Source organism: Haliotis rubra, unplaced genomic scaffold (genome assembly GCF_003918875.1).
Source record: "Haliotis rubra isolate DU_JTF1 unplaced genomic scaffold, ASM391887v1 Scf25, whole genome shotgun sequence".
Taxonomy (NCBI): domain Eukaryota; kingdom Metazoa; phylum Mollusca; class Gastropoda; order Lepetellida; family Haliotidae; genus Haliotis; species Haliotis rubra.
The window spans coordinates 1,107,884-1,123,528 of record NW_025766558.1 but is presented as its reverse complement, the minus strand read 5'-3'; the positions used below and the strand labels follow the sequence as shown (position 1 = coordinate 1,123,528).

Sequence of the window (15,645 nt, the reverse complement as noted above, 5' to 3'; positions counted from 1 at the left end):
AACAGTTGGTCACTGTTGCGAGCTGGTATATGTTGGAACTGACTGACCTATTGTTGCGATACAGAGATGTGTCCCTTAGTAGCCAGGATCTGCTGGTAATAAGATTTGAATCCCAAAATCGCCCTAATTAAGATTCTTGGTTTGTGACCACCATACCATGCCTGTCAGTTCTAGTTGTAATGTCTTAAACCACATGCTGTCCTTGACCTTCTCCTGATGGGTGGTCATGTGACAGGAATATAGTTCGCGTCAACCCCAACTCACTATTGCACTGCAGGTATGTAAGCCAGTAGAACGTACCAGAAGTTATGCTAAACTCAACTGAGGCCCATCTCTAGCACTGAAGACAGTTCACAGTATGGTAAGAACTCTAATGACTAAGGTTCTATCATTAATTCTGTTATCAAATCTCAGATCTGAAAATTGAGAAGGGGGTATTAGGCCTATGGCTGTTGCAAGTCTATGATAGAATCATATTCAGTAATTAAAACAGCTGCTTCAAGATTGGTTTAAGGTGATAAGATAAGTGGCACGAAGATCAGTTTGTGGAACCACAGCAATGTCTTTGCCATGTTGTGATAGGTTCTACACACGTGTACCTGCGTTTGGCTCCGTGTTCTACACACTGTGTACCTGTGTTCAACTCCGTGTCCGACTGTTGAGTGGACCGGGATGTCAGAAATGTGGATATTGAATGTTTCACCAGTTTCAGTGTGACACGTATTTCTTCGTTTCCTTGGTGATTGTGATTATACCTGTCCTGGAACAATGGTCTTCCTTTCATGTCACCAACACCTATATCCTGAAGTGTGGTATTTTCACTCTAAAGTACAAAAGTCCAAATAGAAAATATAAATGCATGTCTATTTGAGGCCAATCATAGTAATAAATTTGGCATTTACCTCGAACCAATGAACAGATTTTCCTGGTATTACAGTGGTTGCATTATCAGCACATGGACGGGTAGATGGGTTCGACAGGTAGATGGGTTGGGACAGGTAGATGGGTTGGGACAGGTAGATGGGTTGGGACAGGTAGATGGGCTCGACAGGTAGATGGGTGTGACAGGTAGATGGGTTCGACAGGTAGATGGGTTGGGACAGGTAGATGGGTTCGACAGGTAGATGGGTTCGACAGGTAGATGGGTTTGACAGGTAGATGGGTTGGGACAGGTAGATGGGTTCGACAGGTAGATGGGTTGGGACAGGTAGATGGGTTCGGACAGGTAGATGGGTTGGGACAGGTAGATGGGTTCGACAGGTAGATGGGTTTGACAGGTAGATGGGTTGGGACAGGTAGATGGGTTGGGACAGGTAGATGGGTTCGACAGGTAGATGGGTTGGGACAGGTAGATGGGTTCGACAGGTAGATGGGTTCGACAGGTAGATGGGTTGGGACAGGTAGATGGGTTTGACAGGTAGATGGGTTGGGACAGGTAGATGGGTTGGACAGGTAGATGGGTTCGACAGGTAGATGGGTTGGGACAGGTAGATGGGTTCGACAGGTAGATGGGTTGGGACAGGTAGATGGGTTTGACAGGTAGATGGGTTGGGACAGGTAGATATTTTTTCAGGGTACTTTTACATTGGGATAATCTTTTGTTTATTAGTCTTGTTCTTTCAAGTAGTTGTTCAGGTGCATCTCGCTACATACAAGGGTTATAGTCCAGGTGATCTTGTCATTTCGAAAAAGTTTGCTAATATGTAGAAAGTATTTTGTTCTTATTTTCTTTTCAAAAAATCATCTATATAGTGCTTTGATGTAAGAGTTTCTGAAAAGAGAAGGAAGAGTACATATGTATAGTAAAATAGAGAGCTTCCTTAATGTTGTTTAATGGCGACTGCATACTGGCCATGTGTTCAGTGTGTGAGTGAGTGAATGGTATGAGACTTGTTGTACAAGCTGGAAGGTCACCCCTGTTGTACATACCACCCGTCATAACTACTGCGGTTATGTTACCGACTGCGGTTGTGTTACCGGGCTGAAAACAGATTGTCATGTTGTTACTCAGGCTTTGGAAGTTCCAACTTCTGGGGGACCATTTGTGTTATCCAAATAAAGAATGGTGGCTGTGTTTTGAAATATTCCTCTATATTTGTTTGAGAAACTACATTGTTGAAAGGGCAAGTGAATATGAATATCTTAATGTAGGTTTCATTTGATGAAACTTAAGAGCACAGTGTATGAAGATGCTTAGTGACACTTAGTGAGTCTGACAACAGTGTTGAACACAGTTCTGCTGCAGTGCATGTTTTGTGTTGGACACATTGATCTAGTGACTAAAACCATTGTACGTGACATGCACAGGAATGCAGTAACCGATGCAACAGAGGCGGATACAGCGATTTGAGAAAGTGGGGGTGCACACTTCATTTTCACTGGAGTTTCAATGGTCATTTAATAAACTGTCAGGACCAAATGAGGGGGTGGGAGGTTGCACACCTGCACACACACCCCTCTGGATCCACCTATGTGCAAGGACTCCCACCCCCATTAACCAGTACTTAAACATCTCATGATGTAATCTAGTGTCCCAATAATGAACGTGGTGAACCTATGTAATCAAAAGAATACTGTCTTAAATATATTGGGAAATACTTTATTACAAGAATAATATCCAAAACAGCACCTGTCTATTTAAGTTGGTATACCATTAGGCATGTCATTTGACATTGACTGTCAAATCCAAGGAAGTTATGATTTGGATTACTGTATAATGTGCAATACGTATGTAGGCATATATGCACAACTGCTGCTTTTTTAAAATGCACAATGTACGGAGTGTAGGAGAGGCGTCAATAGTATCAGTGTTGAACTAGACCGCGATTTATACAATCAAATCACGTACGCTGAATTGTCTGTCACATCTATGAAGCATTCCTCTATTCAATGTCTTAGGCTTTCTTTTTCAAACATCAATTGTTGAATTTTCTGTATCTTTGTCACTGGCGTTTTACTGCTTTGTTCATTGATTTCAAAGTTATTTTATTGCAACTTTGCGTTTTTAAATGAAATAATATAAGTATTTATATCTATGTTAATTTTGTGGAATCATGCATTTGATACTATATTCTTGTTTCATATTTCTCATGCATTGCCTTGGCATAGTAAAATTTTGTTTTTTTAATGAAACCAACTTTGTGTTGTTTGTGTGAGTGCATGTTAGGACACTCTTGTAAAGAGTTCTGTTCATCATACCAAGGTCTGGAGGACGAACCACGCATGCACAGACAGCTGGAGCCACATGATTCACAACTGTATGACGTACTAACATACGATGTCTTATATTTATGGGGCGGTGGGGTAGTCTAGTGGTTAAAGCGTTGGCTCATCATGCCGAAGACCCGGGGTTCGAATCCCCACATGGGTGCAATGAGTGAAGCCCATTTCTGGTGTCCCCCGCTGTGATATTGCTGGAATATTGCTAAAAGCGGCGTTAAACCATACTCAGTCAGTCAGTCAGTGTCTTACATTTATGTCAACCACAGCACATCTTTTCACAATTTTTATGTGAATGTTGGTGAACCTGTCCACGTGTTGATATCTTGAACTATGCTCTTGACTCTGGGCAGATGACAAGTCATTCCACAAACATCTGACTGGTGTTTTGGCTCTGAGCTGACCACAGAAACATTCTGCAAATTAAACATCTTCTGACTGGTGTTTTGGCTCTGAGCTGATCACAGAAACATTCTGTAAATTAAACATCTTCGGACAGCTGTCACAGATGTAAGCATCTTTGAATGGTGTTTTTTTTTCTCTTGACCGTTACCCAGAATGTTTCTAGGCTCTGAGTAGATCACAGAACTGTTCCACATGTTTGATTGCGATTCCAGGCTGTACTGGGTGCCTATACGTACACAGAAGAACGCCATGAGGGAGATTGCTGACAATTAGGCCTTCTGTATTCCCCACTGAGGTGGCATACACACTGCAAGAGAGAAGTGCATTTCTCAAGTAAACTTTTCCACAAACATCATACAAAATACATTCCTCAATTATCAGAATAATGTCTTCAGTTTTCAAAACTAATGATTGTGCTATCCTAAGCAGGCCTAGCAAAGAAAACTTTCCCTCTGTGCAGAAAAAAACGCAGAAGAGCTCACATTAATCATGTAAATAGTAACATAAACATAATACCTTGCTACTGAAACAGTAAAAAGAGCAACTTTAAATCGCTAACACTGCATCATAAAACGAGGAGCCCGCAACTTCGATTTTGCGCATGCGCACATGGAAGAGGAAGTCTCGACCGCATGTTGACATTTTCCAGCTTGGACAAAAGTTACGTTCCTTCTTAAGTATTTCTGTTGTGTTATTTAGCATTTATCATCATGATACTTGTGTGCACACTTGTTTAGTTTACTTTCCATTCATATGAAACGATTGACGGCCATAATTTCGACATATTTAATACTTTTTCTATGCGAGGCGATTCACGTTTGCTCAGAAATTGGAAAGAAGCCCGGATCGTAATGCACATGCGCAGTACAGGTCAAAGTTCGCTGATATAAAAATGTTGCAGTCTCATAGTTTTCGTTGCCGTTTTTACTGTTTCAGTAGCAAGGTAATGTGTTCATGTTGCTATTTCCACAATTAATGTGGGCTTTTCCGCGTTTTTCTGCAGTGGGAAGTTTTCTTTGGTAGGCCTGCTAAGTATCCTGACATCTACTCCACTAGCACTAGTCACACTATCCCTGAAACAGTGGACATGCAGCTATATTAGTTCCATCATCCCTTGACCAGTCCACACTTCGTAAGGTACTCCCGAAAAAAATGCAACAGTGATGGCTCCTCCACTAACGACACCTGGCTAAGGTACTCCACCATACCTGCAACAGTGATTGCTCCTCCACTAACAACACCTGGCTAAGGTACTCCACCATACCTGCATCAGTGGTTGCTCCTCCACTAACGACACCTGGCTAAGGTACTCCACCATACCTGCAACAGTGATGGCTCCTCCACTAACGACACCTGGCTAAGGTACTCCACCATACCTGCAACAGTGATGGCTCCTCCACTAACAACACCTAGCTAAGGTACTCCACCATACCTGCATCAGTGATGGCTCCTCCACTAACAACACCTGGCTAAGGTACTCCACTACACCATACCTGCAACAGTGATGGCTCCTCCACTAACAACACCTGGCTAAGGTACTCCACCATACCTGCATCAGTGATGGCTCCTCCACTAACGACACCTGGCTAAGGTACTCCACCATACCTGCATCAGTGATGGCTCCTCCACTAACGACACCTGGCTAAGGTACTCCACCATACCTGCATCAGTGATGGCTCCTCCACTAACGACACCTGGCTAAGGTACTCCACCATACCTGCATCAGTGATGGCTCCTCCACTAACGACACCTGGCTAAGGTACTCCACCATACCTGCATCAGTGATGGCTCCTCCACTAACGACACCTGGCTAAGGTACTCCACCATACCTGCATCAGTGATGGCTCCTCCACTAACGACACCTGGCTAAGGTACTCCACCATACCTGCATCAGTGATGGCTCCTCCACTAACGACACCTGGCTAAGGTACTCCACCATACCTGCAACAGTGATGGCTCCTCCACTAACGACACCTGGCTAAGGTACTCCACCATACCTCCTTCATCAGTGATGGCTCCTCCACTAACGACACCTGGCTAAGGTACTCCACCATACCTGCATCAGTGATGGCTCCTCCACTAACGACACCCTGGCTAAGGTACTCCACCATACCTGCAACAGTGATGGCTCCTCCACTAACAAAGGTACACCCTGGCTAAGGTGGCTCCACCATACCTGCATCAGTGATGGCTCCTCCACTAACGACACCTGGCTAAGGTACTCCACCATACCTGCAACAGTGATGGCTCCTCCACTAACGACACCTGGCTAAGGTACTCCACCATACCTGCAACAGTGATGGCTCCTCCACTAACGACACCTGGCTAAGGTACTCCACCATACCTGCAACAGTGATGGCTCCTCCACTAACAACACCTGGCTAAGGTACTCCACCATACCTGCAACAGTGATGGCTCCTCCACTAACAACACCTGGCTAAGGTACTCCACCATACCTGCAACAGTGATGGCTCCTCCACTAACGACACCTGGCTAAGGTACTCCACCATACCTGCATCAGTGATGGCTCCTCCACTAACGACACCTGGCTAAGGTACTCCACCATACCTGCAACAGTGATGGCTCCTCCACTAACAACACCTGGCTAAGGTACTCCACCATACCTGCAACAGTGATGGCTCCTCCACTAACAACACCTGGCTAAGGTACTCCACCATACCTGCATCAGTGATGGCTCCTCCACTAACAACACCTAGCTAAGGTACTCCACCATACCTGCAACAGTGATGGCTCCTCCACTAACCTGGCTACACCTACCTGCATCAGTGATGGCTCCTCCTAACTCACCTGGCTAAGGTACTCCACCATACCTGCAACAGTGATGGCTCCTCCACTAACAACACCTGGCTAAGGTACTCCACCATACCTGCAACAGTGATGGCTCCTCCACTAACAACACCTGGCTAAGGTACTCCACCATACCTGCATCAGTGATGGCTCCTCCACTAACGACACCTGGCTAAGGTACTCCACCATACCTGCATCAGTGATGGCTCCTCCACTAACAACACCTGGCTAAGGTACTCCACCATACCTGCATCAGTGATGGCTCCTCCACTAACAACACCTGGCTAAGGTACTCCACCATACCTGCATCAGTGATGGCTCCTCCACTAACAACACCTGGCTAAGGTACTCCACCATACCTGCAACAGTGATGGCTCCTCCACTAACAACACCTGGCTAAGGTACTCCACCATACCTGCAACAGTGATGGCTCCTCCACTAACAACACCTGGCTAAGGTACTCCACCATACCTGCATCAGTGATGGCTCCTCCACTAACAACACCTGGCTAAGGTACTCCACCATACCTGCAACAGTGATGGCTCCTCCACTAACAACACCTGGCTAAGGTACTCCACCATACCTGCAACAGTGATGGCTCCTCCACTAACAACACCTGGCTAAGGTACTCCACCATACCTGCAACAGTGATGGCTCCTCCACTAACGCTACACCTGGCTAAAGTACTCCACCATACCTGCAACAGTGATGGCTCCTCCACTAACAACACCTGGCTAAGGTACTCCACCATACCTGCATCAGTGATGGCTCCTCCACTAACAACACCTGGCTAAGGTACTCCACCATACCTGCAACAGTGGTGGCTCCTCCTCACCTGGCTAACTCCACCATACCTGCAATGGCTCCTCCACTAACAACACCTGGCTAAGGTACTCCACCATACCTGCATCAGTGATGGCTCCTCCACTAACGACACCTGGCTAAGGTACTCCACCATACCTGCAAGGTACTCAGTGATGGCTCCTCCACTAACAACACCTGGCTAAGGTACTCCACCATACCTGCAACAGTGATGGCTCCTCCACTAACAACACCTGGCTAAGGTACTCCACCATACCTGCAACAGTGGTTGGCTCCTCCACTAACAACACCTGGCTAAGGTACTCCACCATACCTGCAACAGTGATGGCTCCTCCACTAACGACACCTGGCTAAGGTACTCCACCATACCTGCAACAGTGATGGCTCCTCCACTAACAACACCTGGCTAAGGTACTCCACCATACCTGCAACAGTGATGGCTCCTCCACTAACAACACCTGGCTAAGGTACTCCACCATACCTGCAACAGTGATGGCTCCTCCACTAACAACACCTGGCTAAGGTACTCCACCATACCTGCATCAGTGATGGCTCCTCCACTAACGACACCTGGCTAAGGTACTCCACACCATACCTGCAACAGTGATGGCTCCTCCACTAACAACACCTGGCTAAGGTACTCCACCATACCTGCAACAGTGATGGCTCCTCCACTAACGACACCTGGCTAAGGTACTCCACCATACCTGCATCAGTGATGGCTCCTCCACTAACAACACCTGGCTAAGGTACTCCACCATACCTGCATCAGTGGTTGCTCCTCCACTAACGACACCTGGCTAAGGTACTCCACCATACCTGCAACAGTGATGGCTCCTCCACTAACTACACACCTGGCTAAGGTACTCCACCATACCTGCATCAGTGGTGATGGCTCCTCCACTAACAACACCTGGCTAAGGTACTCCACCATACCTGCAACAGTGGTGGCTCCTCCACTAACGACACCTGGCTAAGGTACTCCACCATACCTGCATCAGTGGTGGCTCCTCCACTAACTCCACACCTGGCTAAGGTACTCCACCATACCTGCATCAGTGATGGCTCCTCCACTAACAACACCTGGCTAAGGTACTCCACCATACCTGCAACAGTGGTTTGCTCCTCCACTAACAACACCTGGCTAAGGTACTCCACCATACCTGCAACAGTGGTGGCTCCTCCACTAACGACACCTGGCTAAGGTACTCCACCATACCTGCAACAGTGGTTGCTCCTCCTCCACTAACAACACCTGGCTAAGGTACTCCACCATACCTGCAACAGTGGTTGCTCCTCCACTAACAACACCTGGCTAAGGTACTCCACCATACCTGCATCAGTGATGGCTCCTCCACTAACCACACCTGGCTAAGGTACTCCACCATACCTGCAACAGTGGTTGCTCCTCCACTAACAACACCTGGCTAAGGTACTCCACCATACCTGCAACAGTGGTTGGCTCCTCCACTAACGACACCTGGCTAAGGTACTCCACCATACCTGCAACAGTGATGGCTCCTCCACTAACAACACCTGGCTAAGGTACTCCACCATACCTGCATCAGTGGTTGCTCCTCCACTAACGACACCTGGCTAAGGTACTCCACCATACCTGCAACAGTGGTTTGGCTCCTCCACTAACAACACCTGGCTAAGGTACTCCACCATACCTGCAACAGTGATGGCTCCTCCACTAACAACACCTGGCTAAGGTACTCCACCATACCTGCAACAGTGGTGGCTCCTCCACTAACGACACCTGGCTAAGGTACTCCACCATACCTGCAACAGTGGTGGCTCCTCCACTAACGACACCTGGCTAAGGTACTCCACCATACCTGCAACAGTGGTGGCTCCTCCACTAACAACACCTGGCTAAGGTACTCCACCATACCTGCATCAGTGATGGCTCCTCCACTAACGACACCTGGCTAAGGTACTCCACCATACCTGCATCAGTGATGGCTCCTCCACTAACAACACCTGGCTAAGGTACTCCACCATACCTGCATCAGTGATGGCTCCTCCACTAACGACACCTGGCTAAGGTACTCCACCATACCTGCAACAGTGGTGGCTCCTCCACTAACGACACCTGGCTAAGGTACTCCACCATACCTGCAACAGTGGTGGCTCCTCCACTAACGACACCTGGCTAAGGTACTACCACCATACCTGCAACAGTGATGGCTCCTCCACTAACGACACCTGGCTAAGGTACTCCACAATACCTGCAATGTGTTTACCTGCAGTACGTCTTCTGGTACACTTTGAACTCTGTTGTCTTGCCACTCTTTGATGGGATCGTGAACCCGGCCTCCAGAATGGACTCTGTGTGTTGGCTGGATATTGAGCGAAACACGGGCAGAAACTGCTGAAGATCAGCCTGGAAATGAAACAGCATTGGAGCAATGCAAGCTAATTATGAATAAGCAGGTATGATTACCGACACTGTAGTATGTTGTTCGCAATAGGGGCGGTGGTGTAGTCCAGTGGTTCAAGCGTTTGCCCATGCCAAAGATCTGGGTTCAATTCCCCACATGAGTACGATGTGTAAAGCCCATTTCTGGTGTCCTCCGCCGTGATATTGCTGGAATATTGCTAAAAAATGGCATAAAACTAATCTTGCTCACTCACTTGTTGTCAATAGTCTAGCTACATATATATGAAATATACATATCCTAGTGGTTGATATAATGAGCAGCATCACCGACAGGTTCAACAACCTGATCCAACTTCATCGACTCTTTACAGAGTGGAGAGATGAGAGATGACCCTCCACCTTCTGTAGTATGGAGGAATACTTGACTACATGCTACAAGCAATATCACCAAGTTCTGTATATCACCAAGTTCTGTATATCACCAAATTTATGTATATCACCAGGTCATGTATATCAGAACTGAAACATGTTCTGACTACCTTATATTACCGTAGATAAGCCGATCTCATAGATAAGCCGACCCCATAGATAAGCCAATCTCATAGACAAGATGACCCCCAAACTTGACCCTTAAAATCAGTATCAAAATCTGATAAGTAAGTTTCGTACATAAGCCAATCCCCCGCAATGGGGTCCTAATCGCAGTCAATTCGGACCACAAGACAACTGGTACATATCTACTTTATGTATGATGTGCTTAGTGTGCGAAATAGTTTCCCAATTTTGTTAGCCAGTTGGGCTAGCTATGCCTGAAAGTTACTAGCCCTGTCACTAGCCGAATGTAGAAACTAAGTAAAACATTAGGTGAGGTGAGGTGAAATTGGGTTTAACGTCAGCTGGAGAATATTTCCCATATGACGGCGTGCATGCAGGTGTGGCTGCTTGTATTAGCCCAGACTGAAGCTGGTTTTATAGTGCTAGCCCACTGGAGATACCAAGCCGCAGTGAAGCATGAATACCCCACTCAGACATTATACTGACTCCAAGAGACCAGTCCTTGTTGTACCCATTAATGCTGAGCCAGGCAGGGACCAACAAGTACCATATTTTAACGCTCTTTGGTATGACGCGATCGAACTCACGACCTTCCGCTCGGTGAGGGCGAAACCATTAAGAGTAAAACATTACAGAACTAGATGAGAATAAGATATTGTTGGCATGACACGTGTTTCATCCCGCTGATAATATGGTGAGCAGTTTTATCAGGCCATAATCCTGCATGGTTTAAGGTGTAACATAACTTAACAAGTCGGAGAGAGTGATATACATATGTAATTACAAAATGACCCCATGAAAATTCACTAGCCAGTCGGGCCAGTGACTGTGGAGATTTATTGGCCTGACTGGATTTTTCTAGCCACGGACAGTGGCTATTTCGCACACTGGATGTGCCCTTTGTAATTGAAAGGTTCCTAGGTCAAGTTCAAACCAATGAACATTAATACATATAGGTACAGACATTTCCGCTGTCCCTACAGCCTGTTGTCCAGTCTCTCATCATGCTCTGTTGTGTCGGCCAGTATATGGACTCAGCTGTATGCTGTCATGGCAATGTTGGACGAGGCTCTGTTCACTCCTTTTCTTCTGGCAGTCTATGTAAACTTAGGCCCAGTATTATTCGTTACACTGCTATACTGAGTCTAACAAACCTAGTAGAAGGTCGCGTCAGCTAACCTTTGAGCAACCTATGACTGTCCAATCAAATGCGAGACGGCGAACGGATTTAACCAATCAGACAATCGACTACTTGTTAGGGTTCGACGGGACTTACAAAACAGTTTTTGGATTTTCTCTTTCCTGGTCGCCGACACTGATGTATCAACAAACGAAAATCCGCAATAAACACAGATATTTGACCTGGTTACTATTAGCTTATATTTCCGCAAGATATTGACAAAGACGATATTTTCAGCGACTGTTTACACATTGCGTCCTCCATGTGTATCACTCGGAAGCGATCGTGCTGAAAATAGCATTCGGAATCGTTATTAGCTGAAAATAGCATTTGGAGTTTTTTAGGTAAAGGTTTAAACGATATGTGCAAATGTTAACTTTCGCAATTTGGTAAGCTGCGTTCTGATTGGTCAGTTGAAAAGGTTAGCTGACGCGACCTTCTACTAGCGTTTGTTAGACTCAGCATAGGAGTGTAACGAATAATACTGAGACTAAGTTTACTTAGACTGCATCTTCTGGTGGCCCCCATTGTGATATTGCAGGAACATTGCTAAAAGCGGATAAAACTGAACAGACTAACTCCTCATCTGTTCATGCAACACACAGTGGGTACTGGGGATCACCCAGGGCCTATCTACCTCAGAAACAACACATTAACACCAATATCAGAACACTGTTGTTAGACGCTACCTGTTCCAGAGTGTCCAGTTCCCCGTGTGTGTAGATGGGTACTCCATGTTGGGCTGCCAGACACACTCCACTCACAATGCCAGCTCTCAGCAGGTTACCTACAACATGCAGACATGCGATGGAGATTGCAGTGGCGTGAGGACTGTGTAAAACAACAAATAAACAAATTTATTAACCAAAATAGGCATCCACGAAAGACAACGCTTGCATGAGTATAAACGATACCACATTTTGAAGGGAAACAAACCTCAAACATATAGTTGTCTAGTCGTCCCCCATTTTAATTAGCGGGTAATGACCGGATACATTGTACCAATTGGCTTAAGCCACCCAACAATCTGGGTTTTCGGTCCAGCAAGGGAATTTTGACAACGTTTATTTCTAAACAGTTAAATATATTCTGGCTAAAATTACCAAGGGTTAATTTACTAATTGTTATAATGACCTACTCTGGACGAAAGTATCCCAAGTTGGCACGGGGGTCGTCTCCATGACGTCACAAGCTTCAGAGCTTCATCTGTCTGACTCGGACAATACTGATGACTGAAAGTGACAGACAATTTCAAATTGAATTTGACAGTAAAATCCATAAATTGGTAAGACTTCCATCCGTATCCCCCCTAAATATATATACATGTACATAGGGTTAGGGTTACGGCCTAGTCCAGCATATAACTAGACGACTTTGCACTCTATACCAATGTGTGATCGATGTAGGCCTTGGCTGGAATACGAATTTATTCATATGAACTAGGTTAGGGCCTTGCAAAATGAAATTTAACCGGGTGGATACGGGCGAAAGTCTTTCCTTCTATTATGTTATAAATAGCTGAACATATGTCAACTCTTACTCTATGTTGGTTATATAATATCTGGTCAGAATATGACGATGACCACAAACGGCATTTGTCTGTTTAGTGTGTGAGTTAGAGTGCATGAATGGTCTTATTTCGACAGCCGATTCAAAAGTCGACATATAGAATCTATTGATCATTTGACAGCCCTCACAATGGATTCCCATCTCAGACTCCGGAAAATACTCACTTATTTCTTATCAGAAACTGCTTAAACAGAGTTCATCAACCACTTTGTCAATGAAAGAAAGCACAAGCGATTCTGAAGTTGGCTGTACAAGGGGACGTAACTCTAAATATACATATTTGTCTTTGCCGCGGAAATGGTGTCAGTATATTATGTGATTACCAGTTCGAACCCCGCAGTTCCCATGAGACGGCATATTGTTTTCATATACATTTAATTCAAAGCAACCATATTGAATTAAAAATGTTGCAAGGGACATAACAAGATTTCGAAGGGTGACCGATTTTTCCAAACACTAGAAAACGGAGGACGAAGTAAACATGTATGACTTACATAGAGCTAATGGATGTTGTTTACACCGTACTAAGCAAAGCATTAGCAATGATCCAGCCCAAAATCAGTGTTCATGGCAATTAGGTATCGTGTCGGGCCCGTAGTTTCATATTTGTATGGGTTCTTATGGCCTGAAGAAACGTGTCCAGTAATATAATATGTCACTATTAAACTCAGTGCAGCTTTCAAGACGAAGGTCTGAAGATGTTAATCAGGACATGCAGCTAAATGTTTGGTAGAGAAAGCGTAAATGTTGGATGGAGCTAAATGTTTGGGAGAGAAAGCGTAAATGTTGGATGGAGCTAAATGTTTGGGAGAGAAAGCGTAAATGTTGGATGTAGCTAAATGTTTGGGAGAGAAAGCGTAAATGTTGGATGGAGCTAAATGTTTGGGAGAGAAAGCGTAAATGTTGGATCGAGCTAAATGTTTGGGAGAGAAAGCGTAAATGTTGGATGGAGCTAAATGTTTGGGAGAGAAAGCGTAAATGTTGGCTGTAGCTAAATGTTTGGGAGAGAAAGCTTAAATGTTGGATGGAGCTAAATGTTTGGGAGAGAAAGCGTAAATGTTGGATCGAGCTAAATGTTTGGGAGAGAAAGCGTAAATGTTGGATGGAGCTAAACGTTTGGGAAAGAAAGCGTAAATCTGATATTTCAAACACAGGCATATCGATCAATTTCATTTCAACCAAAATCTTTGATGTACATAACATAATATATTTCCTATGATATTGATTGCCTCGTTATAAAATCATGATTTTTGGACTTCAGTCTGCTGAGCCTCGCGACTAGCTAAAAACACCGGTGGCCATGTGAGGTCGCCTCTCTTCACTGAACAGAAAGAAGAGCCATGACTTTATTTTCGGGGTTTTCAGCATCACACCTCTTTTCCCGAGCTCCGTCTCAATGGTTAACGTCAGAGACCTACGTCACTTCCGGCTTTCCTCGGGGGTGCAGTGACGTAACGGAAATACTGTTCCAAGCGGTGTTATCCTGACCCCTCTATCAGTGCTTCCCTCTCCTCACGTATAACACGGTTTACAGATCTAGTGCGTTTGTTATCAGGCCAGCTCACACGTTCTCCCTTTCAACTCCACCCGAATTCTGGAATCTGGAGTGTGAGAAGTACACAGGGGGTAGTTGACTGGAGAACAATCGCGAACGTTGGACGTGTCCGGTTAACCTGGAAGTCCTGATGAGGCAAGTCCTGTGTGGACATATTCCACCCAAGGTATAGCGGACATGTCTGTTAGGAGCGGAATTTCAGGCTTATCACCTCAGGAGCCGGACAAGTTCCCATACATATACACAAGTCTACGAAAACGGGAGTCAAGTGCTCAGATGGGTGTCATCGAGCCATGACGGCAGGGCACTTGCTTGTAATAACAACCACTGGTTTGCCAGCCAAAGACTGGGTTATTTACCTGTATACGTGGTAGAGCTGCATGAAACAACAAATACTAATATACAAACATGTCCGCCAACACTGGCATCCACAAGAGATACCACCTGGTCGAGTTCAAAAAGCCTTTTAATAGATACGGTTGCAATGAAATGAGCTCTGTGTCTGTCAGATGTCGGTATGTCAATCTTCTCCCACACAAGTTCACACGCTGGCCATAATAGCCACGCCTCCATGATTATAACACTTATATAGCTGTGCGCGCGTGCGCACGTGTTTGTGTGCGTGCGTGTTTGTGCGTTCGTGCGTGCATACGTGCGTTATTAGTTCCAAATAATGTCGACTGGTTGTGTAGTGGTAGCACTCCAAATATATCTTTATCATAAGAAACCCACACTAAACTTCCACTCTCATCCATGATTAATTAATACATGGAGTCGTTTCACTTTTCGCATTATGCTCGTTGTACTTCACACCCAGCGTCGACCTTCCTCACCAAAACGAGAAGTTTTATAGCCATCAAGGGCGACAACTCGTCCTGGACTAGTGCTGAAACCACAAGCATCAATTCTCCGCAAACGCACCAGCCCTGGATATACAGACAAATTGATTGATCAATACGTATACTTCACTTTTATGATGATGTATGATATCATAAATGTCTCCCTGGTGCCCGTCGACGTCTCTATTGCTTGACATATAAACCATTACGTAATATGAGAGTGCCTTCCACTTCAGCTCTCAGGTTCACAAACTACTGTTAGACGGCTGCATTCATCATCATCTTTTAAACGAAAAAAATGTTAATT

At 45.3% G+C, this 15,645-nt stretch overlaps 1 protein-coding gene and 1 long non-coding RNA gene across 5 annotated transcripts; one reads left to right on the top strand and one right to left on the bottom strand.

Annotated features, from left to right (window-relative positions):
• The first annotated feature begins 225 nt into the window (after positions 1 to 225).
• On the top strand, positions 226 to 3,132 carry LOC124279384. Of its 3 annotated transcripts, XR_006899354.1 has the most exons (4): positions 226 to 998; positions 1,069 to 1,120; positions 1,155 to 1,260; positions 1,296 to 3,132. It is a non-coding gene; the product is annotated as an uncharacterized LOC124279384 (long non-coding RNA). The 3 variants fall into 3 exon arrangements; XR_006899352.1 differs by having other exon boundaries at positions 1,155 to 3,132; XR_006899353.1 differs by lacking the exon at positions 1,069 to 1,120 and having other exon boundaries at positions 1,155 to 3,132.
• A 518-nt stretch (positions 3,133 to 3,650) lies between these two features.
• Positions 3,651 to 13,205, bottom strand: LOC124279383. 2 transcript variants are annotated; one of them, XM_046715202.1, is made up of 5 exons: positions 13,109 to 13,205; positions 12,514 to 12,607; positions 12,065 to 12,162; positions 9,504 to 9,643; positions 3,651 to 3,931 (listed from the first exon to the last, which is right to left on the bottom strand). In XM_046715202.1, exons 2-5 carry the CDS (start codon positions 12,554 to 12,556, stop codon positions 3,784 to 3,786), a joined length of 429 nt encoding a protein of 142 aa, XP_046571158.1. In that variant the 5' UTR covers positions 12,557 to 12,607; positions 13,109 to 13,205; the 3' UTR covers positions 3,651 to 3,783. The 2 variants fall into 2 exon arrangements, with proteins under 2 accessions (XP_046571158.1, XP_046571159.1); XM_046715203.1 differs by having other exon boundaries at positions 3,812 to 3,931; positions 9,489 to 9,643.
• Positions 13,206 to 15,645: the final 2,440 nt, after the last annotated feature.

What these genes read in the sequence shown, in the direction of transcription:
- LOC124279383 (XM_046715202.1), bottom strand. Translation starts at nt 12,556, where the DNA reads ATGGAGACGACCCCCGTGCCAACTTGGGATACTTTCGTCCAGA. An exon ending in AACTGGACACTCTGGAACAG is followed by an intron (nt 9,644 to 12,064) that starts GTAGCGTCTAAC and finishes TTTCATTTCCAG; the next exon opens with GCTGATCTTCAGCAGTTTCT. An exon ending in TACCAGAAGACGTACTGCAG is followed by an intron (nt 3,932 to 9,503) that starts GTAAACACATTG and finishes TCTCTCTTGCAG; the next exon opens with TGTGTATGCCACCTCAGTGG.